Source organism: Diabrotica virgifera, chromosome 7 (genome assembly GCF_917563875.1).
Source record: "Diabrotica virgifera virgifera chromosome 7, PGI_DIABVI_V3a".
NCBI classification, from domain to species: domain Eukaryota; kingdom Metazoa; phylum Arthropoda; class Insecta; order Coleoptera; family Chrysomelidae; genus Diabrotica; species Diabrotica virgifera.
The window spans coordinates 133,372,154-133,398,424 of NC_065449.1; the positions used below are offsets into that span (position 1 = coordinate 133,372,154).

General features: G+C 32.6%; 1 protein-coding gene across 1 annotated transcript in view; it reads right to left on the bottom strand.

Annotated features, from left to right (window-relative positions):
• Window positions 1–25,312, bottom strand: part of LOC126888732 (ATP-dependent DNA/RNA helicase DHX36-like) — a 152,298-nt gene extending 126,986 nt beyond the window's left edge. The window contains exon 1 of the mRNA XM_050657131.1: window positions 22,904–25,312. Within this exon, the coding sequence (XP_050513088.1) occupies window positions 22,904–23,590 (687 nt within the window). The 5' untranslated portion in view covers window positions 23,591–25,312. The remainder of the gene's footprint in view (window positions 1–22,903) is intronic.
• Window positions 25,313–26,271: the final 959 nt, after the last annotated feature.

Here is a 26,271-nt window from a genome sequence, read left to right on the forward strand (position 1 = left end):
CTTTGAAAATATATTTATATTAACCTTCTTGAGATATGTGCGAAATGGCATGACTTAGAAAATCGTGTAATTTTCCACGAATTTTCTTACACATTTTTTAACTATATATAGTAAAAAAGGTGTAACTAAACATCCTGCCATTTTGAATAATGTCTACTGAAATTATTTATTTTATAACAAAATTTATTTTATGACTTAGAAAATCACGGAACCAGAGTGAAAATGTTATACAGCATTTTCCAAGAAACAAGTGAAGTTAAACATTAGGTGACGTCATGCCAACATTTTTTTTGGTCATTTTGAAATAAATATGATTAATTTATTAAGTTGGCAGGACTTACAAAATTATGAAAATTTCATTATTTTCATTACATGTTTGTATATCTGTATACTCCCTTAGTCCTTTTGCAACCGTCCTGCCCAAAAAATTTTCTTCATAAAATAGATAGTATCCTGTTATTCTATGGATATGGCAGGACTTAAAAATTCATCGCAACTCCCAATTTTTTTTTTCATGGAAAATCTAATTTTCACAGGAAAATGTCACAGAAAACCAGTGGATTTTTCCACAAATTGTAAGTACCTTCTCTAACCTTCCTTTATTGCAAAGGGCAGGACTTAGAAAATCGTGGTTGAACTTCTGTAAATATCTCCCGGTTTATTACTTATATTTCTTAAAATACAGTCAAAAATTTATCAGGTTTAGTCAATTTTACCAGTTCCGATAATAAAAATCAGTCAAAAATGTCAGCAATTTCTCGCAAAATGTAAACAATGGACAAAAATATACATCAACTAAAGGTGCAGGAAGCGAAGACGCTAACTTTGTAGCCGCAAATCCTAGCAAAATGTGGCTTTACATAGGAAAAGCTGCAGAAACAGTCACGAATGATATCATCAAGAATTATATACAAAGAAAATTGGCTAATCTCAAGGTTGAAGATGTGATGGTGGAGCAACTAAAAACCGTGGGCAATACTAGCTCTTTTAAAGTAGATCTACCTATAGAATTTTATGATGAAGTCAATACTAGTGATTTCTGGCCAAAAGGAATCATTTTTAGATGTTTTAACTTCAAGAGAAGAGTTTTTAACTCAGGAGTTTCTTTCACCCGTGTTGAGCTGCCCCCCCCCCCCACTTGCAAAAATTAAAAAACAAATAGCCCTGATTTATGAGCTATTTTTGAGCTTTCATATTCCGCAAACAAAAATTTTGAGCTCGTTTCACTGAGCAGGAATTTAATACTTTAGTGGGGGGCTGAGTCAGCCCCCCCCCCCACTACTTAAAAATAGGAATATTGAATCGGTTTTTGCGGCAGAATTACGAGCTATTTATGAGCTCTTGAAATTATATAGTTTCGATTTTTGAGCTCATCCCCTTCACCCCCAAACAACCCTTTAATTGATTTAACTTAAGAGAAAAATGCTGAGAAAACTTAAAATATATCGTATTGCGGATATAATTCCTATAGCTTATATACTCTAAGAATAAACTATTAAATCACGTGCATTTAGATTATTGAGCTACAACCCCTTCGCAAGAAAACCACCCTATCTTCCCGGCTTAAGAGAAAGTTGTACTTAAAATGCATTAAATTAATTATTTGGCGACTACATATCATTTAATAATTTATAAGCTCCCAAATTACGCGCATTTAGATCAGTTAATTGCAATTTATTTTGTATAGGGCAGCCACTGAAGGTAAAAATCAACGATTACCTTCAATTTCGGTGAACCTTCATCAATTTTCACGAAAATTGGTCAGTGGTTAGAGGATACCTCAAGAAACAAAGGTGACATGGTACCACCTTTCGGCTTTACCCTGAGGGTGGATACCGCCCCTTCTCGGGGGTGAAAATTATTTTATAAAAAATAACTGCACAAATCTATAAAAGAACAAATTATAAGCAAAATTTATTATATAAAGTTATTCAAATAAGTCAATACTTTTTAAGTTATTAATGATCAAAGATTTTAATTGTTCGTGAAAAAAATGCATGTTTTGAAGCGGTTTTTCGTAAATCACTGAAAGACTGTAAGTTTTTACAAAAAAGTTAATAGTAGTTTAATTCATATAGATTATATTCTAAGAATAAACTCTTAATCACGCGCCTTTCGATTATTGAGCTACAACCCCTTCGCAAGAAAACCATCCCATATTCCCGGCTTAAGAGAGAGTTGTACTTAAAATAATTTAAATTAATGATTTGGCGACTACATATCGTTTAATAATTTATGAGCTTACAAAATATACTAATCTCAATTATTGAATTGCCATTTTCTTTCTATAGTGCTGTCACTGAAGGTAAAAATCAACTATGACCTTCGATTTCGGTAAATCTCCATTCATTTTCACGAAAATTGGTGAGCGGATAGAGAATACCTCAAGAAACAAAATTAACAATAACAACTTAGCCGGGGGTATATGTCACCCCTTCTCGGGGGTGAAAATTGCTTTATTAAAAATAACCCCACAAATCAAGAGAGGGACAAATTCTAAGCAAAATTTGATATTTAATGTTATTAAAATAAATCAATACTTTCTGAGTTATTAAACATCAAATATTTTAATTTTTGTGAAAGAAAATGCATGCTTTAAAGCGATTTTTCATAAATAACTTAAAAACTGTAAGTTTTTACAAAAAAGTTTTCATCATTAAAATTGAAGCTAATAAAAAATATAATAAATTGCTGACTTGAAAAACCCTTTAATATAAATTTAAAGTAAGTTATAGGTAATTAAATATATAGATTTTTCTGCGACTATTCAAATCTAAGGATTCAAGCTTAAATAACGGGAAAGAGATGCATTTTATAACACTTACTAAATACTTGTGAAAGTACTTAGAAATACCTATCAAATGAGCTCCAGAAAAAGTGATAGCGTCAAAATTTATCTCCAAAAATTTTTACAAAAAAAAATGAATTTTTTTTTAATCACTCTGTTAATTTTTATGATATCAGGCACATCCAACTATTTGAAAGGTAATTTCAAGAGCTATAAAAATGTATTACATTTAGGCCCGATACTTTATGTCTCGATTAACAGACGGTTAGTTCACCGGGAATTAATCGTGACCTCTTTATGGTCTCTTGCGTTGTAATAAATGCAATTATAAGTATTATTATTATTCTTATTTATACTCATAATAATACTTGTAATAGCATTTATTACAACGCAAGAGACCCTAAAGAGGTCCCGATTAAACTCCGGTTAACTAACCGGCTGTCAACCGAGACATAAAGTACCGGCTTAATCTTTCAAATACTTTATTTTTTAGGATAATAGGTTAAAGGGCTCCAGTTACATTGTTCTCGTAGTAAAATTTAAGCTTAACGTTTCTATCGTCGTCATTTTGATTCATACATAAATCAAAAGAAAAGTAAAATCTTTGCTAATAAAAAAACTCAAATTTCGTTTTCTATCATTTTTTACGTCAATCGAGTATTGTTGGAGTTATTATTTTAAATATGATCTAAAAAAATAAAGTATTTGAAAGATTAAATGTAATACAGTTTTATAGCTGTATACTTTATCAGCCTTATTAATAAAAATTGCTTAGTCCGACGTTAGTCTCGGACCACTTAGTCCGAGATTAAGCGAGTACTAACTTCATTTTAAGATTGTCATTAATAAACACGGACTAAGCTCGGACCTTCCTCTAAACCGAACAGCTGTTCGGTCGGTGCCATTTCTGCATAAATTTTAGTTAATTTTTGTTGGACTTCGTTCTGAGAAGGTGCTACCTGGTGTTTTATATTTTATATTATTGACTGCGTTCACCAGATGCAAACACATCACAAATGTTTGCGCTTTGATTCTAAACTTGTTGACAGTGAACTGAACGGTTGGTTGTTTAGGTTAAAATTTGACATTTTGCTTGCTTGGTTTGAACGTAACCTAAAATAAATTTTCTCAATAAATACGTTTTTGAATTTATTTTTTTTTTATTAAAGGAAAAAAGAAAATTTATTTAATAGATAATAACGTAGCAGAATGTCTTCAGTAGCCTTTATTTTATATATAAAACCCTTATCAATATATTTTACAATATATACAATTTAAATTCCCGCCATATTTCAACACGTTTGCAAAGTTCAACTTTAATATCTTATGTTTGCAAAAATGGCGACCGCTTTCCAAACATGTTTGACGTTAGCAAGTCGTTCAGAACCATAAAGCGCAAACTGATTGCCAACGTTTGCATCTGGTGAACGCGCCCATTGTTTTGTATTTCATATTAACTGCTGTACCTTTTGCAAATCGGTATTTGACTTTAAATTTACCTTCTAATTCCTCTAAACTAAAGATTTTTTTATAATTTTGTATATTTTGATGTGACTCACAAGAGGAATATCGTTCCGCTGATTTCTATCCTCATTTAATTCGTCTATTAATTATATTAAATCATTAATAAAATAATATCTCTCCATTATCAATAATAACATAATAATATTTATTATACAAGCAAGCAAAAAATGCATTTAGCAAGTTTGTAAGGTTATGAATACAAAACGTCAAGTTAGTCTCGGTTTAAACCTACTATTGCCTCGGATTAAATTTTAGTCCGAGACTAGAGAGGGTTTAGCTTAGTCCATCGTTAGTCGCTGTTTATTAATAGGGAAAATGAATGGTATTGACTTAGTCCTCGGACTAAAGTTAGTCGGGCGTTAGTCCGTGTTTATTAATAAGGCTGTATAAGTATAAATTTTGATGCTATCAACCTTTTCTGGAGCTCATTTTTGATAGGTATTTCTAAGTACTTTGACAAGTATTTAGTACCTAAGTGTTATAAAATGCATCTCTTTCCCGTTATTTAATAGTCCTGTCGCCAGGGGGGGTACAACGGCCTTCTTAATTCAGATGGACTTACACAAGTTTTTTTTATGTATTTTGGCCCGTAGAACACGAATTTTTTGGGTAACAGTTGATCCGGATGTCGATAAGATTGTTATAAACAAAGAAGTTGAGGAATTACCTAACAGCGATTTCTCGCAAAACAAAACATTTTTTTGTATTTTTTGGGTCATTCTAACCAAAAAATGTTCCTACAAGTTTTTTCGTGCGATGCATAGTTTTCGAGATAAACGCGGTTGAACTTTAAAAAAATCGAAAAATTGCAATTTTTGAACCCGAATAACCTTTGAATAAAAAATAAAATAGCAATTCTGCTTACCGCCTTTAAAAGTTTGAGTCAAATTATATCTGTTTTGAATATTTGCATTGCTAAAAATTTATTTTTTGATTGTTAAAAAAAGCTATAAACACATAGTGTTTCCCGTGCCTAATACATGTGTTTTAATGCATGCTACGTAGAAATAGCCCCGCTTGCACTTTTACCTCTTCTACCTACTCGTTCGATTTTAAATGAGAAATCGTTGAAAACATCACTCAAGCACTAGGTGTTTATAGCTTTTTTTAACAATAAAATAATAAATTTTTAGCAATACAAATAATTAAAGCCGATATAATTTGACTTGAACTTTCAAATGCGGTAAGCAGAATTACTATTTTATTTTTTAATCAAAAGTTATTCGGATTCAAAAATTGCAATTTTCCGATTTTTTGAAAGTTCAACCGCGTTTATCTCGAAAACTATGCATCCTACGAAAAAATTTATAGGAACATTTTTTGGTTAGAATGGTCCAAAAAATACAAAAAACTGTTTTGTTTTGCGATAAATCGCTGTTATGTGATTCCTCAACTTCTTGGTTTATAACAATCTTATCGACATCCGGATCAACTGTTACCCAAAAAATTCGTGTTCTACAGGTCAAAATACATAAAAAAAAACTTAAGTAAGTCCATCTGAATACAAGAGGCCGTTGTACCCCCCCTGGCGACAGGACTATAAGTTTGAATCCTTAGATTTGAACAGTCGCAGAAAAAAATATACATTTAATTACCAATACCTTACTTTAAATTAACATTAAAGGGTTTTTCAAGTAAGCAATTTATTATATTTTTTATTAGCTTCAATTTTAGTGATGAAGACTTTTTTGTAAAAACTTACAGTTTTTGAGTTATTTATGAAAAATCGCTTTAAAGCATGCATTTTCTTTCACAAAAATTAAAATATTTGATCTTCAATAACTCAAAAAGTATTGATTTATTTTAATAACATTATATAACAAATTTTGCTTAGAATTTGTCCCTCCCTTGATTTGTGGGGTTATTTTTTATAAAGTAATTTTCACCCCCGAGAAGGGGTGACATATACCCCAGGCTAAAACCGCAAGTTGTTATTGTCAATTCGTGAAAATAAATGGAGATGTACCGAAATCGAAGGTCATAGTTGATTTTTACCTTTAGTGACTGCACTATAGAAAGAAAATGGCAATTCAATAATTGCGATGCGTATATTTTGCGAGCTCATAAATTATTAAACGATATGTAGTCGCCAAATAATTAATTTAAATTATTTTAAGTACAACTCTCTCTTAAGCCGGGAATATGGGATGGTTTTCTTGTGAAGGGGTTGTAGCTCTATAATCGAAAGGCACGTGATTTAAGAGTTTATTCTTAGAATATAAGCTATACGAATTAAACTACTATTAACTTTTTTGTAAAAACTTAGTTTTTCAGTGATTTACGAAAAACCGCTTCAAAACATGCATTTTTTTCATGAATAATTAAAATCTTTGATCTTTATAACTTAAAAAGTATTGACTTATTTTAATAACTTTATATAATAAATTTTGCTTTTAATTTGTTCTTTTATTGATTTATGCAGTTATTTTTTATAAAATAATTTTCACCCCCGAGAAGGGGCGGTATCCACCCTCAGGGTAAAGGCGCAAGGTGGTACCATGTCACTTTCGTTTCTTGAGGTATCCTCTAACCACTGACCAATTTTCGTGAAAATCGATGAAGGTTCACCGAAATTGAAGGTAATCGTTGATTTTTACCTTCAGTGACTGCACTATACAAAATAAATTGCAATTTACTGATCTAAATGCGCGTAATTTGGGAGCTTATAAATTATTAAATGATATGTAGTCGCCAAATAATTAATTTAATGCATTTTTAATTCAACTTTCTCTTAAGCCGGGAAGATAGGGTGGTTTTCTTGCGAAGTTGTTGTAGCTCAATAATCGAAATGCACGTGATTTAACAGTTTATTCTTAGAGTATATAAGCTATAGGAATTATATCCGCAATACGATATATTTTAAGTTTTCTCAGCATTTTTCTCTTAAGTTAAATCAATTAAAGGGTTGTTTGGGGGTGAAGGGGATGAGCTCAAAATTCGAAACTATATAATTTCAAGAGCTCATAAATAGCTCGTAATTCTGCCGCAAAAAGCGATTCAATATTCCTATTTTTAATTAGTGGGGGGGGCTCAGCCCCCCCCCCCCACTAAAGTATTAAATTCCTGCTCTGTAGAACGAGCTCAAAATTTTTAGTTTGCGGAATATGAAAGCTCATAAATCAGGGCTATTTGTTTTTTAATTTTTGCAAGTGGGGGGGGGGCAGCTCAACACGGGTGTTTCTTTCTCGGAAAACTAAAAGATAGACGACAATCAAGCAGGAATAACTCATAGATTTCTGTTTATTATCAAAATGTGAGAGGTCTTCGCACCAAATTAAATGATTTTTCTTCATCTGTTATTGCCAACGATTATGATGTGCTACTATTAACTGAGACCTCTCTGTATGATGGTATAGAGGATGGAGAATTGGGAATTCCAGAGTACAATATATACAGAGGAGATAGAAATGAAAATACCAGTACAGCTAAAAGTTTGGGTGGTGCTCTAATTGCTGTAAAAAAGGAATTTGTTTCTTCAGTAATCACTTCAAAATCAGCCAACATTGAAAGTGTTTATGTAAAATTGCAAACACCAAATCAAAAAATCATTTTTGTCTGTGTATATATACCACCATCATCTCCATTAAGTGTTTATGAGGACTTTATTATGGCAACTGAAGATATTCAAAATAATGACTTTTCAGTGTCCTATATAGTGAGTGATTTTAATCTGCCAAACATAGTTTTGGGATAATGAAGATCTAGGATCAAGACCAGTTGGTAATATTACAGAATCTGTTGAGTGTATGTCAAATTTTATTGCTTATTTTAACTTATTTCAAAATAATACAATATCGAATGTTTTAGGAGGTTATTTAGATTTAATATTGTCAAATAATGTTGTAAATGTCAAATGTGTTGATTTTTCTTTGTTAAACTGTGATAAGTACCATCCAGCACTTTCCTTCTGTATTGATTGTGATAAAACTGAGTTCCTTAAATATGATTATTATTATTATACGAGGTACAAATGTTAGTATCAGTGGCGGCTCCTCTTTGAGGCCGCATGGCCGCGCGCCCTCCCAGATATAATGTTGGTTAAAAAATTCTGATACAACCAACTTCAACATTTTCTATTCTAATTTTAATTTGTTGAAATTCACATAAAAACACTGTCTGATATTTTTCCGACGCTCAACCAGCTTGTCATGGCTTTATAGGACGTAGGCGATGGTTGAGACCACGTTGAGAGGGCACGCACGATATTTGGGCGCAAGAGAAGTGCGGTCACGTAACCATAGCAATCGAGGACGGTCGACCAACACTCCCACTCATCTTCAGACGTTGCGTGATGTTGCATTTTGGCCGCACTTCTTTAGCGGCCTCAGTGAGCAAGAAAGCACGCGGCAAGAAGCTTTGCAAGCAGTTATCTCTGACAACAATAAAGCGAAAGCAGTGGAAAAGTTTGCAGTAGTAGTGTTTAAAGTTTCACTTATTCTTATTACGTAAGTACACATATTTTTCATATTACAACACATGGGCTAATTAGAACGAATTTATTTTAGCATCATGAATACTGTTCATAATATATTAAATACGAACTTTTCCAATCTGCCACTTGAAGATAAGTTAAAAATTAAAGAATTGGGCAGGCCGTTGCCAAATTTGAAGTTAACGCAAAGCAGAAAACAGAAGTTTCACCCGCCATTTTTCAAGAGACATTTATACAAGAAATAATTGGATTTGTGGTTGTGACGTTTCGAATTTATTGTACTGTTTCCCGTGTTTATTACTTTACAATGCCGGATCAGGGATGGACCGAAATTGGGCAAGAACAGGGATAAAAGATCTTCACCACCTTCCTGCAAAAATAAAAAAACATGAATCGTCTCGTGGTCATATTAATTCATGCACAGGGTTCGCATTGCTTGGCAAAGTCAATATTTTAACACAATTGAGTTCTGCATACAGGGAGTCTTTAGTACTACACAATAATAAAGTCAGAAAAAACAGACACATTTTGAAAAGAATTATTAGCTGTGTAAAATTTTGCGGTTCTTTTGAACTAGCACTTAGAGGTCATGACGAAAGCGAGGGATCTGAAAATCGAGGAATATTTAGAGAGTTGATAGATTTTACTGCAGAGTTGGATGCGACACTTAAAGAACATTTACAGAAAGCAACTGTGTTTAAAGGAACCTCCAAGACCATACAAAATGATATTTTGGACTGTATGCTACTAGTTTGTCGGGAAGAAATTTCCCATCAAATTGAAAAGGCCGACTTTTTATCTATCCAATGCGATGAAACCACCGATGTCTCAAATAATTGTCAAATGGTATTGATATTACGGTATTTCTACGAAGATTCCATTTATGAAAATTTTTGGGGCTTTTTAAGGGTTATGGATAAAACAGCAGCTGGGTTAAAAACCTGCATTGAAAACGAAATAGATCCGTTAATTTTAAAAACTCCTCAAAAACTAATAGCGCAAACTTATGATGGTGCAAATGTTATGAGCGGTTCTACCAGCGGTGTTCAAATCCAAATTAAACAGAAATATCCCAGTGCACATTTTATACATTGCTATGCCCATCAATTAAACCTAATTATGCAGAAAGCCGCATCGCAAAACCCTAAAGTGCGAGTGTTTTTTAATAATCTATCAGCTATCCCAGCGTTTTTTTCAAATTCTTCCCATCGATGCGATATTTTAGAAGAAATAGTAAATAAAAGATTACCGAGAGTGGCCGTCACTAGATGGAACTATAATATTCGTACGGTTAATTCTGTATATGAAAATCGTGAGAAACTTATAGAAGTTTTTGAAGAGGTCGAGGACAGATGTGAAAAGAGTGTTACTTCCAATAAGGCTTCTGGCTTGAGGCGAGCGTTAGAAGATCCAGAATTTATGTTTTGGTTAACGATTTTCCATAAAGTCTTGCCGCAAGTCGATATACTTTATAATCAACTCCAATCAAGAAATAAGGACAGTGTTGAATTGAAGAAGGACTTAGAAATTTTTGAGCAAAGTATTACCAACATTCGAAATGATACTGATGAAATTAAAGAAAGTGTTGAATCAAATTTTGAAAGTGCTAAAAGAAGAAGAACTGATGATAATATGCGAAGTGTTATTGCCAAGGAAGTGTGTGATGTAATAACAACACAAATGAAGGAAAGGTTCTCTTATCGGGGCCATTTGCAAGCGGCTGAACTATTCAACAAAGAGATGTACTCAAAATATTCGAAAACTTTTCCAGTTAATATTCTAGATGCTGTAACTACTTGTTATCCCGTGTTATGCAAGACCAGATTAAAGACTGAATTAGAAGTAATATATTTGAGGCCAGACTTAAAAGAAATTGTTGGAGCTATGAACATTCTCACGTTTATGTTAGAGAATAATCTTGCCGAAACCTTTGCAGAAACATGGTGTTAAAAATTATTGTGACAACTCCAATGACAACTGCAGAATCGGAACGTTGTTTTTCAACCCTTAAGCGCATAAAAACATTTTTGCGAAACACAATGCTTAATGATCGACTAAATGCCCTAGCTATGATGTCCATAAACCGAAATTTACTTCATGATGGGATCAATGATTTCGAGGAAAAAGTTATGGAAAAATTTATTGCTATGAAAGACCGTAGAGCCGATTTTAATTTTAAAAAGTAATTGTAATGTATTAATTATTATGAACGCAATGTCGTAGTGTATTTCTTGAATAGAACTATTAAACTATTATAAATCAAATTTGTTTGTATTTGAAAATTTAAATATGTAGTAGGTACCTAGTTCCTGTAAGTTGTACCTAACTATTTTATTTTGACCAGAGCCGAAAGTCGGTAAGGTTGGTTTTTCCCATAATTTGAGAAATTTGCCGACCAGCCCATCGTAAAAATTATTGCCCCTATTTGAGTATTGCCCTTCATTGCGTTTACCTGCGCAACGCCAATTTAATGTTTTCTACGAACTTAAAACCGTTTGCCGCGTCAAAAGCTTTGCCGTCATATTTGCCCATCTGCGTATATAAACCTACAATAGTTCTCAGCAAACATTCTAGGGAAAAAATTGCAAAGACACCGTTCAAATAGTAAATGGAAATCCACTTTGCACCCGATAGAAAAATGAAAACCCGCTGCCCCTGATCAAATTCCTACTAAATCCCTGAGGGCAAATTTTTGCGTGCAATTGTTATTATCTGCGCCCTCCCTGCTCAAATTCCACGAGCCGCCACTGATTATTATGATTTTAATAGGGCTAATTATATTTCAATAAACCAATTTTTAGGTAATGTAAACTGGGACAACTTACTTGACAATATTTCCGATGTTAGTAAAGCAATGTCCTATTTTTATGATATTTTGTACTGTTGCATAGATTTATTTGTACCAAAACAAAAATGTAAAAACCCAAAATTTCCAAAATCATATTCAATTGAACTGAAAAATGCTATTCTGAGAAAAAAAAGTAGCTCATAAAAAATTCAAACAAACTAATAATTTTTCTGACTATAAATTATTCTCAGACATTCGTAGAGAATGCAAAGTCTTAGCTGAGCAATGTAAAAGTCAAACCATAAAAACTTTGGAACAAAACATGACTAATTCCAAAGAATTCTGGAGTTATGTAGACAGTAAAAATAAACATTATGACTTACCAAACAACATGACTGCGCCAATATGAATATATATTTCATTTATTTTAATTCGGGAACGTCTTGGCAACACAGTTCTAAGTAAGCATAATCTTCTGTCCTTTATGTTAAGTCAGTCAGTCGTTAACAGACATACGGTCGGAACGTATAGTACACTTTGACAATTTTAATTTGATTTTGTGTGTGTTTTCCGTGAGACAAATTGACGATACCAGACAACATATTTTCGGTAAGTTCCCTTCTTTTATCCCATCCTTCATTTTCCTTAATGCCACCGAAAATAGTGCTTCAACATTTAACAACACGAAGAACATCTAAGAAAATCTCGGTAAGTTATTATTATTAAATTTTTTCCATTTGGTTTTGCTAAAAGCCAAAACATAATTGGTCAATTTCGAGCTCGGATATTCAGCGTAGGTTTACAGTTTGCTTTGCTTAGTTTTGTATTATTAAATAATAATATTCTTATTTAGAAACAAATTGTTCGGTAAAATTTAATGTCGGCACGTATCGGAAAAAAAAACTCTGTGATAACTTTTTGCTGATTTTTGTATTTGTATCGTTTTTGTTTCTCGGAACAACTTGGGCTTCGGGCGTGAAAGAAGTTAGGTTTTTAAATATTTGCGGTGTTGTCAAACGTGAATATTTTTCGACTCAATCGGTTACGGAAAAATTCGGATGTATGAATAAAAATTATTTTGTAAACAAATACTAAATTTGATTCACGGTTCTAAACAAAATAAAGAGTTTGCATAATAACTGCCCGGAAGGCTTGTTTTTTAACAAATCTCTATAATTAATTAATTTTATTCAAAATTTATACTCAGACCTGGTTTGTTATATGCTACAGTTTTCTTAAAGTAGACTTTGTTTTTTTTCTGATTTTGCGGATTGATTTCAGTGACAATGACTACTTACGAAAGGCAATTTAAAATATTAACGGCTAAAAAAGAAACGCTTTATACAATCATTCAGACTTTATATGACTTATCGAAAAACTTAACTACGGATAACACCATTAAAAAATTCACAAACTTGTATCAGTCGATGGATTCGACAAGGACAGAAATTCTCAAAATTTTGGATGAAATCAACGCAGTCGGGTTTGACGTTGATGAAAACTATAAACCAGATTTTCAGGTGATGTCTGTTATTAACGAAATGTGTTGTGAAGCAAGGGCGGCTTATACAAAATTAAAACCAAGCACCAATATTGTAAATCCAACTTTACAGCAAAGTACACAACAACAGTGTAATGTACACAGTCTTTTGCCAAAAATCACTATTCCAGATTTCCACGGAGAACCAAAGGAATGGGAAACTTTTTATTCGATTTACAAACCATTGGTACACGATAATTTCCAGCTGACGGATGCAGATAAGGCTCGGTTTTTGGTTTCACATTTAAAGGGATCGGCCCTTAGTATTTGTGCGGGAATAGCTACTTCTGGGGATAATTATGACACGTTATGGAAAGCACTTTTAGAAAAATATCATAATAAAAGGTTGTTAGCAAACACTTATTTACAACAAATTTTTAATTTTAAATCCTTGCAATCGGAATCTGAAAAAAATCTAAACAGTTTTTTAGAAATCTTTGACGCCTCGGTTAATGCCTTAAAAAAGTTGGATGTCCCGGATTTAACGGATTTTATTTTACTTTATCATACACTCTCAAAACTGGACAGGGAAACGGTAAAATCTTTTGAAAATCACATGCGCGGAACGGTTATTCCTACTTACACGGATTTAATTAAATTTGTTAAGGATCAAACAAAAATTTTGCATAATAGTGACTCACAAGATGCTAGCTCCGGTGGCTATCATAAAAATAAAAATTCGAAATCATTTTTTGTAAGCCAGCATGAGAATAAAAACAATAACAGAATGCCTTTTTGTGTTTTATGTAAAAAATCGTCACATTTTTTGGGTAGGTGTGATAAATTTAAGGCTATGAATCCTACACAAAGGTACGATTTGGTAAAAAATAATAATTTATGCTTTCTGTGTTTTTCCCAGTCACATGGTGTAAGACAGTGCTTAAAAAGACCGTGTGCCCAGTGTGCCAAGAATCATCATTTTCTTTTATGCGCAGGAAAACCGGAAATAAGGGGTGCGAAGGAAAATAATCAAAATAATCAACCAAATTCTGGTGTCGGTATTCCAGAAACGGGTTCCAATAACCACAATTCGGGTTCAGTTAATTGTGCGTTTCAAAATTCTAGTTTTTTGAGTAGAAATCAGGAAAAAACGGTTCTATTAGCAACGGTAACGGTATGTGTGTTAAATAGTCCTTTACAAAATGCAACGGCGCGGTTTATTTTGGACAACGGTAGTCAGTGTAATCTTTTGACCACGGAATGTTGTAAAAAACTAGGTCTTAGATATACAAAAATTAATTCTTCGGTACAAGGTTTGGGACAAAACTCTCAGTCGGTAAGGGGAGTAACGGACATTATTATCGCTTCGCGTTTTGATCAGACTAAAAAATACGATGTTCAAGCTTTAGTTATTGATCATATTACAGATAAATTGCCAAAAACAAAATTAAATTTGCAAACTTTATCGGAATTTAAAAATTTACAATTAGCGGACGATAAGTTTTTTGAACCTAAATCAATCGATGGCATAATCGGTGCGCAGTTTTTTCCTATTCTTTTCGGCGGTAATCGGATTTTGAGTTCTTCAGGTTTAGGGGCGGCTTTAGAAACAACGTTCGGGTATGTTATTATGGGTCAGGTGGATACGGAATATTCCACTCCCATAAATTTGCTCACTTTAAGGGAAGAAACATCGATTGAACAAATTTTGACAAAATTTTGGGAATTAGAGCAGGTTCCAAAACGGGAAATTCCGGATTTAGACGCTATAGAATGTGAAAATATTTATAAAACCACGGTTTCCAGGGATATATCGGGCCGGTTTACTGTTGCATTACCTTTTAAAAGTTCACCAAAAAATTTGGGAAATTCAAGGGTTTCGGCGGAAAATCGGTTAAAAACCTTGGAAAAACGGTTAACAAAATCGGACAGCTTGCGTGCGGATTACAATAAAATTATGCAGGATTTTTTGGATCAAGGATACTTAAAATTATTGGAAAAAGAAGATTGTGACTTATCCTATTATATTAGTCATCACCCTGTAATAAAATTAGAGAGTTGAAGTACACCTATACGTATCGTATTGGATGCATCTTGCCCTTCAGACAGTGATGTCTCCTTGAATGATTTATTGCATAGCGGGCCTAAACTGCAGGCGGACATATGCACTTTATTAATAAATTTTCGGCTTTTTCCAGTAGCATTGAGTTCGGATTTAAAAAAGATGTTTTTACAAATAAAATTAGTACAAGATCACTGGCGGTTTCAAAGAATATTATGGAGATTTGATCCAAACGAGGAAATAAAAACGTATGAATTTACGGTGGTTGCGTTCGGTTTAAGGTCGTCACCTTTTTTAGCGCTACGGACGGTTCAGCAATTGATAAATGAAGATGGCAAAGATTATCCTTTAGCTAAAAAATATATTTCTTCGGGGCTATATATGGATGATTTTTTAACGAGTGTTCCGGACGAAATTGAAGCTAAAGAATTATATAATCAATCGGTAAAGCTCTTCAAAGGTGGTTGTTTTGACTTAGTTAAATGGTCGACTAATTTGGACAATTTGTTATCAGAAATTCCGCTGGAAAAACGTTTACAAAATTCGGTTACATTTAAATCGGAGACTAAAGTTTTAGGGATGCAATGGGATCCGCAGAGGGATGTTTTGAACTATAGGTTAACCACCCCCGATAAAAATTGTACAAAACGTAAGATTTTATCTCTTACTGCAAAATGTTATGATCCTATTGGTCTGATTGCTCCATTTATTTTGCATTTAAAGTTAATGATCAGGGAGTTATGGCAACTAAAATTGGGTTGGGATGACTCACCCCCGGATACGATTAAAAAATCATGGGAAAAGGTATGCAATGAATGGCAAGATTTTTCAAAATTTGAGGTCCCTAGACATGTAGGAGCCATGAGGGATGTTCCGATTATGATTTTGGGGTTTGCGGATGCAAGTCAAGACGGTTACGGTGGGGTAGTTTATTTAAGGGTTGTAAATTCTAGCGGTGAAGTGAGTGTGAGACTGGTTGCTGCAAAATCGAGATGTGCACCTTTAAAAAAGACCATGACCATTCCGAAGCTAGAATTATGCGCGGCTTTGTTGTTATCATCTTTGCTGAAATTAATATTTGAAAATTATAGCAAACTTACTCATATTTCACAACTAGTTGCGTATTCTGATTCGACCACGGTGGTGAGTAGGTTAACTTCGGCAAATACCAAAGATATTTTTGTAGCTAATCGAGTGCAGCAAATTAAAGAAAACCTTCCTAATATTTCATGGCAACATATTGAAGGTAAAAATAATCCCGCGGACTGCTTGTCAAGAGGGTTGACACCCTCACAATTAATAAATCATGAACTTTGGTTACAAGGTCCTAGTTGGATAAAATTACGGGAATCGGACTGGCCTTCTTCAATATTAGAATCGGATATTTCGGAGGTTAAGGTTTTGGTTATTGAGGAGGAGAAGCAGGGTGAAAATATTCATCCCTTACTTGAATTAGTTGAACGTCATTCTAGCTGGCATAAAATTTTACGGATTACGGTTCGGGTTTTAATGTTGTTAAAATTAATTCCTGTGCAAAAATTAATTACGGCTACTGCGCTAAGAACAGCAGAATGTTATTTAATTCAGTTAATTCAGTTAAAACATTTTGAAACTGAAATAAAAATGATAAAAGAAAACAAACAATGTAAAACACAGCTTAAGAAATTACGGCCATTTTTACAAGACGGTTTACTTATGGTGGGGGGACGACTTAATAATTCATCCCTTAGTTTTTCGGGAAAACATCCACTAATTTTACCGGGAAAAGAAACGTTAGTTGAACGGATTGTTGATTTTTATCATATAATTTATATGCATACGGGGGCATATTTGCTTGAAGCTTTATTGCGTCAAAAGTATTGGATTCTTGGGGCAAGAAATCTTATAAGAAATCGGGTTTTTAAATGCAATCGTTGTTTTAGAAATAAACCGAAAATTTTGACACCGCTCATGGCAGATTTACCGGTATCGAGGGTTACTGCTACTAAACCCTTTTTACACGTAGGGGTTGACTATTTTGGGCCAATAAATATTACATTAGGTAAAAAACGTAATGCGGCGGTTCATAAATCGTATTGTTTATTAGCGGTTTGTTTAAGCACAAAAGCGGTTCATTTAGAATTGGTGAGTTCTTTAAGCACACCACATTTTATGCAAGCATTTAAAAGACTTTTAGCAAGAAGGGGCCCATGCAAGGTTTTGTATTCTGATCAGGGATCATCTTTTGTTTGTGCGAAAACGGTTTTAAGTGAAATTAATCGGTTTGCTAGTTCGGAAGAATATCAAAATGCACTGTTATGTGAATTAAATTTGAACGGTGTGGAATGGAAATTTATAAGTCCACAAAGTCCGAGTCACGGGGGTCTTTGGGAAAGTAATGTAAAGAGCGCTAAGTCGCATCTCTATAAGGTCATAGGGGATCAGTTGTTAACATATGAAGAGTTAAATACTCTATTAATTCAAATAGAGGCAATCTTAAATTCGAGACCTCTTTGTCGTCGACCAACTGATTCATCTCAAATATCGGTATTAACTCCATCACATTTTTTAAATTTAACACCGTTAGGAAGTTTGCCGGCCGACGATTTAACAGATTTAAATATAAACCGGTTAGATAGGTTCCAGTTAATCGATCGAATGGTGCAAGATTTCTGGAAAAGGTGGCGTTTGGAATATTTGACTACCTTACAAACTAGAGAAAAATGGAATATAGATTTGCCTAATGTTAAAATCGGAACGGTTGTTATTTTAAAGGTAGACAATGTACCTACACTTTGTTGGCCGTTGGCCATTGTTACTGAGGTTCATCCGGGTAAAGACGGAGTTGTTAGAAATGTTACTGTAAAAACTTCGAAAGGGACATTTACACGACCAGTTTTGAAGTTATGCCCTCTTCCGAATCAATAAATTTACAGTAATATCTTTTGTATATAGTTATAGGTATTTTTCATTAGAATTTATTTATTTTTTTTTGATTATTTTTTTTGAGTTACGGTAATTAACTCTGAAAATTTTGGTATATTAATTTATGCCTGGTCCTTTGAGTATTTATTTGGAACTAGTTTTTTTTTATTGTGTTTTCGGCACAAATTGCATACAGATTTGGCTGAAAAATGGGTTTTTCAGGGCGGGGGCTATGTTTGCGCCAATATGAATATATATTTCATTTATTTTAATTCGGGAACGTCTTGGCAACACAGTTCTAAGTAAGCATAATCTTCTGTCCTTTATGTTAAGTCAGTCAGTCGTTAACAGACATACGGTCGGAACGTATAGTACACTTTGACAATTTTAATTTGATTTTGTGTGTGTTTTCCGTGAGACAAATTGACGATACAACATATTTTCGGTAAGTTCCCTTCTTTTATCCCATCCTTCATTTTCCTTAATGCCACCGAAAATAGTGCTTCAACATTTAACAACACGAAGAAAATCTAAGAAAATCTCGGTAAGTTATTATTATTAAATTTTTTCCATTTGGTTTTGCTAAAAGCCAAAACAATGACCTATGACAACAATGAGTCAAACAATCCATCAGAAATTTCAAATTTTTGTAAACAGCATTTCTCTAAGTCATAATATGTAGATATACATATTATGTATTATGTACATAATAATACATATTATGTAGATAACAATAACTGTGATATTCCAAGCTTTGATTATAATAAAACAATTAGATTAAGCAGCTGTGATATTAGTCTAATAAGTAGATATTTTTAATAAGTTAGAAAAATTAAATCTAAAACTTAGTAGTGGCCCTGATGAAATTTCACCTTATTTTGTACATAAATGTCGTTTTGCTCTATCTCCTGTATTACTAAAGATTTTTTGTTTATCATTAAGTACTGGCACTTTCCCAGAAGAGTGGAAAAAAAGTTATACTTATTTCTCCTATTTTTAAGAATGGTAGTAAAACATGTATAGAAAATTACAGACCCATTTCCAAAATTTCTATTTTTGCCAAGATTTTTGAGTCAATTATCGCTTCAAAAATATTTTTTTCAATTAAAAGTTTAATTATTCCTAACACGGTGAGACAGTTATCAGAAAAAGCCCTAGAGCATAACAGTAAGTTGTATCTCTGTTTTGTGGACTTGGAAAAAGCATTTGATCGGGCGCAACGTAACAAGATCTGGGATATATTAAACCGTAGAAATGTGAAACCGAAGTTAATCCAAGCAATAAAGAGTATATATAAATGTACACGTAATAATGTAAGAACGAACAATTGCTCATCTCTTGAATTCTACACAAGGACAGGTGTAAGACAAGGTGGTGTTCTGAGTCCTTTGTTATTTATCACTCTAATGGACGAAATTGCAAAAGAATGCAGGGGTAAGGTAAAAAGAACTAGGGTTGGGGTGTATAAACTTCAACAAGTATGCGTGTCAGAGTTGATATATGCCGATGACCTGGTAATTGTGGCAAAATCAGAAAAAGACTTGCAAGTAAATGTGAATGTTTGGAATGAAGCCTTTAAGAAATTTGGGATGAGAATAAATATTGAAAAAACAGAAGCTTTAGTAATATCGAAAACACAAGAAAATATAAATGGTAAGTTGAATAATGAGACCATTACACAAGTTGAGGACTTCAAGTATCTAGGATCAACAATGAATGGGCAAGGAAATATAGAACCAGAAATAAACAGCAGGGTAATGAGTGCAACAAAATTATACTATGCACTAAATAAAAGTTTTATTAGGAAGAAAGAAGTAAGCCTGAAAACAAAAATGAAAGTATTTCAAATCGTATACGAGCCGGTGCTACTCTACGGTAGTGAAACGTGGACAGTGAATGACAACATCCGTAGTAAAATTCAAGCATGCGAAATGCGATATTTACGTGCGGTATCCGGGGTGACCAGACATGATAGTATAAGAAATGAAGACATACGTGAAAGGTGCGGTGTTGGAAGGACCTTAGACAGACTTGAAACGAAACAATTATCGTGGTTCGGACATATGGCGAGAATGAGTGAAAGTAGAACCGTAAAGAGGGTATGGAAAGCGGCATCTGACAACAAACGAAGAAGAGGCAGGCCAGCAAGAACGTGGAATGCAAATATTGGAAAGGCTTGCGGAAAAAGAAATATTGGGTGGAGAGAAGCAGAAAGACTAGCTACCGACCGAAAGGCATGGAGACGTCTCATTTCTCCACTTCCTCGACACCATAAGGTACAAGAGGACGGCTTAAGTAAGTAAGTATTATTCCTAACAACATGGCTTTATGCCGGGTAGGTCTACAACCACAAATCTAGTGATCCTAGAAGAATTCATTTTGGATGCCTTTGGGATGGGGGCTCAGGTCGATGTGATCTATACCGACTTCTCAAAGGCATTCGATCGGGTTAACATCAAGATTCTTATAAAAAAACTAGAAGCACTAGGAATTCATGGATCCCTACTTGAGTGGTTGGAGAGCTACCTGACAGACAGGCTTCAGGTTGTCAAAGTCAAGAACTGTCTTTCTGAATAAATTTTGGTTAGGTCTGGCATCCCACTGGGTGGTCATTTATCGACTATTCTTTTTATTTGTTTCATAAATGACATTTTAGAAATCTTTGAAAATTGTGTTATTTTGTTGTATGCTGATGACTTGAAAATTTTTAGAATTATTAAGGATGTTAGAGACTGTGTAAAAATGCAAAAAGATGTAAACAATTTCTCACAATGGTGTACAAAGAATGACCTTTCACTTAATATCGATAAATGTAAAATAATGCGCTTTTTTAGAAACTCACAACCTATCTGTTTTAATTACTCTATAAATAATATATTTCTGGAACCAACAAACACTTTCAAAGATTTAGGTGTATTTTTTGATCCCCCTTTATGTTTCAAAAATCACTATAATTTTATTTGTAATAAAGCTTTTAAATTACTTGGATTTTTTAAAAGAACCTTGTCAGAATTCAATAATGTGGATTGTTTTAAAAGTGTATATTGTTCTATGGTTAGATCAGTTCTGGAATATTCCAGCACTATTTGGTCTCCTTTATATAAATGTCATATTGAAAGCATTGACACAGTTCAGAAAAAATGTCTACGCTTTATAGGCTATAAATTAGGGATTTCTTCAGAAGATATAGTGTATTGTGACAGTTTAAAATTGCTTAATATACCAACATTAGAAAATCGTCGTTTAATGCTAGATTTGGTTTTTCTTTTCAAGATTGTAAACGAAATGATAGATTCGCCTCAAATTTTGCAGAGAGTAGGTCTTAGGGTTTCTCAAAGGTGCACAAGATCTAAGCACGTTTTTCACTTAGAATTCCAACAAACAAACTATTGTCTAAATAGACCTATAAGACGAATGTGTCAATCTGGAAATGGTTTAGATGTAGACTTTTTTCTAGCCCTCTGAATAGTTTTCGAAAAAAGCTGAAAAAATCTTTTTAAAATACCTGCGTAAAGTGTAAACTGTCATTTAGGTATTTATTCTATTCATTTGTCTTGTGTAAATTGTATGTAATTATTATTGAGTTCTAAAACTGTTAATAGGTATATGAATTATTTAATAATTGTAATTATTGTAATTGGTATAACTGTAACTAAAATATTTATTTATTTATTTAATTATTTTTTTGTTTCAAATATCCCAATCCTGAGATTAACTGTCCACCATAATTTTTCGAGGCCTCGACTTTTGCGCCCTCTACAATATTAGTGTACATGCATAAATGAAAAAAGATATATTTTTTGTACTCTCTAAGAGTTAGATATTTATTAATACCTATGTAAAAAGTTTAATGTTAATTTTTAACCCTCTGTTACTCGCACACGGTGTGGGAGACCGGGCCTGTAAATAAATTCCTGTAACTCTGCTTGTAGTGGGGATTTTGAATGGCTACTTCGTATAGCTCTTCAGTGGTCAATCAACTGTGGGTAAAGTCAGTTCGCAGTGTAAAAAATAGTACCGTCCTTTTGTTATTACGCAACACGGTCCCGTACACCGTGTGCGAGTATTTGTGCACCAATTTTTGTGTTTGGATCACACATCGATATTTTTAATTAGTAAGGTAATTTAAGATCTTTTCCTTATTTTCAATGTTTATAGATTAGTTTATTTATATTTATATATATATAAATATAAATATATAACTTACCCAGAACCATCAGAATGAGGTTTAGGGAGATATGTGGTTTACCAACAGAACAAGTACCAGTCGTAACACCAGGAACTTCAGATCGCTGTGCTGTTTGTGATTGGAAGAAAAATAGAAAAACAAAGTTTTACTGCCAAATATGCTCAAAATATCTGTGTTTGGAACACCATTGTTCCAATGAATGTGACACCATTGTGTATTTCATGTTTTAAAAACGTTAATTAATTTTTATAACTTTTTTTGTTACTACAATTACTCTTTATTTTTAATTTTTTTGTGTATTGAATTAAGATCTAAAGTTCTTAGTAAACAAATTTAACCATATTCAATTTTTTTTCACTTCCAAAGTTTTTGTATATACATATAAATGGATAACAATGAAAATTATTAAATTTTTGATTAAAGTAATATAATGTGAACACAAACGCATATCTACAAAATTATATGATCATATATTCATTAAATAATTTAATCGTACACAATTTTGCAAAAAAAAATAATTTTAAAACACTGCTGACCCATATTTTTGGACCCGGTCTCCTGCACCGTGCGCGAGTATCCGATCACAAAAAGTTGAGTAACGAAAGGTTAATAAAGGTTCTGAGAAAAAAATTCTTAAAAAAATGATTATTTTTGATCTTCTAAAGTGTACTAGTACCTTAAATTAAAATGTAAGTTTATGTTTAATGTATGTTTATATGAAACATTAAATTCTTACTCTTTCAGCTACTGCAATAGCACTAATCCTTCTGGGTTGTGTGCAGATAATCTGACATCTTGTTCCCATTCTATTTTCAATAAAACTATCTAAAATAAACTGACCAATTTGTGTAGTTTTGCCACATCCCGTTTCACCACTAATCAATACCACTTGATTTTTATTAATCATATTTATCAGCTGTTCTTTCATAGAATAAGCAGGAAGCTTTTCGCGGTTCACTTTCATTATCTTATATGAAGGGATATTTACCATATGCTGGTATTCATCATATAGTCTATTATCTAAATCAGAATTATGCGGAGCAGTTGTACAACACTTAGAAAGTTTGTCTATTATACTACCTCTTATATTTGATAAATAGGACATCTTAAATGCAGATTCTTCTATATTTATGTCATTGACAAATTCGCTCTCTAATGAAGTAGTTAGTAAAAATTCTCGAATTTGTCTTACTTTAGTTTCAGAAATGATAATTTTTCCTAAGGGTTTTTCATGTGGACGTTGTGGAGGCTGTGTTTGTGTATTCCGCCTAAGCTTGTTATGTTGGGCGTACCATAAACCAATTTGTCTGCCTTTAAGTCCACGTGGATGGCGTAAACGTTGAAATTCTGATTGAGAATTTTCTCCATTATTCTTACCACCTTTTGTAGATTTAAAATTATATTCTCTTTTTCTTTTGGGCATGATTCCTGTGTTTGAGTTGAGGGTTTACTTAAATGTCAAATATTTTTATAAGTAGTATTTCAAAAACAGGTATTGAAATAACGTCCCTTAACAGTAGGTAACTACATTTTTGCATACAATTATTAACTTTTAATAGTTTAATTTTTTTATTATTGTTAGTTAATTTTATATTTTTAAAAAACAGTTGCACTCAGAGCATTCATCCAACCTTTGTTTGATCTTCTTCTTCTCTTCATTTAAATGGCCTTAGCTGCCAGGGCTATCCGGCCAGGATCCGTGAATATAGACTTGAATATTCAAGAGCCGTACCTGAGGTGCATCTGGGCTTAAGCTCATAGCTCCTGAATCTGAAATAATTAAGAGATAAAAAAAAACTTTGTAATTGTTTATAAGTTCCATAACTAAAGTTCTACTATTAATGGTCTAGTTCTAGTACTACCACGCAAAAACTCGCGTCTAGAAATTATAAAATTTTTGGCTCCTTGGCTTCCACAAGGTCAAAGTTGTGACAGTTCTATTCCAATGTAAAATAAAATGCCGCGAAATTCAAACATGATTCAAACACTAATAAGATTAAAAAAATGTTTATTTGTTTAAATTTGTTTATTTGATTAAAAAAAATTGAAAATGGTTATTCATTTTTAACACAAGACAGGCATAATATCATAAATTGCTTTCAGAATAATCTAGTTCTAGTATATAGATAAAAAGGCCTACAATATTTTGAGGTTAAGATTATTATTTACTAACTATTACCTACTATTATTTTAAACCAGTTTTGCTAAAATAGGAATATATAATGGAATATATTAAAGATTTCTCTTTGTTATACATATTGTCATTATATTGTATTATTTCTTGTAATTTTAGATCAACTCGACAAATATGTAATTGCACACAACAAAACATTCAAGTGTATTGCATTTTGTAACAGATGTCTCAAAACTAAAAAAGTTCTCTAAATATTAGAATTTAAAAAGCATGTCACTAATGCCTGGTTGCACCAACATATCTTAAGCTCAAGCTTAGCTAAGCTCTACTTATAGATAGGGCCTCCTTGAGTATCATTTACGTTGCACCATAATTTTAGATTCTTACCTTATTATCAATTATATTTATTACTATATTATGGTATTCTTATTGTAATATATTATAATTATATTATATTAATTCTTATGATATTCTCGACTTAAGCTTAGGATCTGTTGGTGCAACCGGGCATAAGTTTCATCCAGGTAAGGAAAAAACTTCTATTTAGTGCTTCTTGGCTATTATTGTATACAGAAAGATAGGGGATATTATTTTGGTTCAAAAAGTTTTCACATTTACAAAATCTTAGTAAACATAAAAAAATTCATACAAAAGACATTGACATTGGAAAAAGGAATGGAAACTGTAAGTACAGTTTTTGTAACGAAAGTTCTGTAAAATCCAATTTAATTCTTCATTTTGAAGAATATCATGCTAATAAAATAGAACAAGGAGATCTTCACTTTTCTAGTGAACTAGAATTTCAAAAATGGAAAACTGACTTTAAAACAAATAAGAATTGTCTTTATATATGTCACGTACTGTCATCCATACATGGCTGCAGAGGGCATTAACAAACAGAGTGATATTTGTAATCGTTCAGGCTTTTATGTGAAAAAATGTAAGGATATTCAGTATGTATTTAAAACCTCAATCAAGCAAAAAAAATTAATGGAAAATGCCATTCTTGATTGAAAGTTAGTATTTTACCAGAAAACGGCACTGTTAAAATAAATTTTAACAGACTTACGTTGGTTATGACAATGACTTGGGTCATTTTTAAATATTACTAAAAATAAAAAATAGAAATAGCTAGCAAAACTGCTTCTAAAATTCCTCTGGTTTCCGTATTAGGTGATATTAGAGATTCTGTACAGAAGATTACAGATTCCAGATTCGATACAGAATCTCTTTAGAAGCTATTTCATTTTTAGTAATATTTAAATGACCCATGTCATTGTCATGACCAACGTAAGTTTGTATAAAATTTATGTTAACAGTGCCGTTTTCTGGTAAAATACTAACTTTCAATCAAGAATGGCATTTTCCATTATTTTTTTTTTGCTTCCTTGAGGTTTTACATACATACTGCATATCCTTATTTTTCACATAAAAGCCTGAACGATTACAAATATAACTCTGTTTGCTCTCTGCAGCCATGTATGGATGACTGTACGTGACATATAAAGACAATTCTTATTTTTTTTAAAGTCAATTTTCGATTTTTGAAATTCTAGTTCACTAGAAAAGTGAAGATCTTGTTCTATTTTATTAGCATGATATTCTTCAAAATGAAGAATTAAATTGGATTTTACAGAATTTTCGTAGTTACACAATATGCACCTGAAGTTTCCTTGTTTTTTTTCCAATATCAATGTCTTTTGTATGAATTTTTTGATGTTTTCTAATAGTTTGTAAGTGTGAACAATTTTTCTGGCATTCATGCACTGCATTGATATGGGCAAATTTTAGTTAGTCAGCTACTTTATGTTTTCTGAAACAAAATAAAATAATGTCCCCTATTGATTCTGAATAATAGCCAAAAAGCACTAAATAGTTTTGCTTTAGTTTTGTCCTTACCTGTATGAAACTTAGTGGTATGCCTTTTTAAATTTAAATATTTAGAGAACCTTTTGGAACATTTATTACAT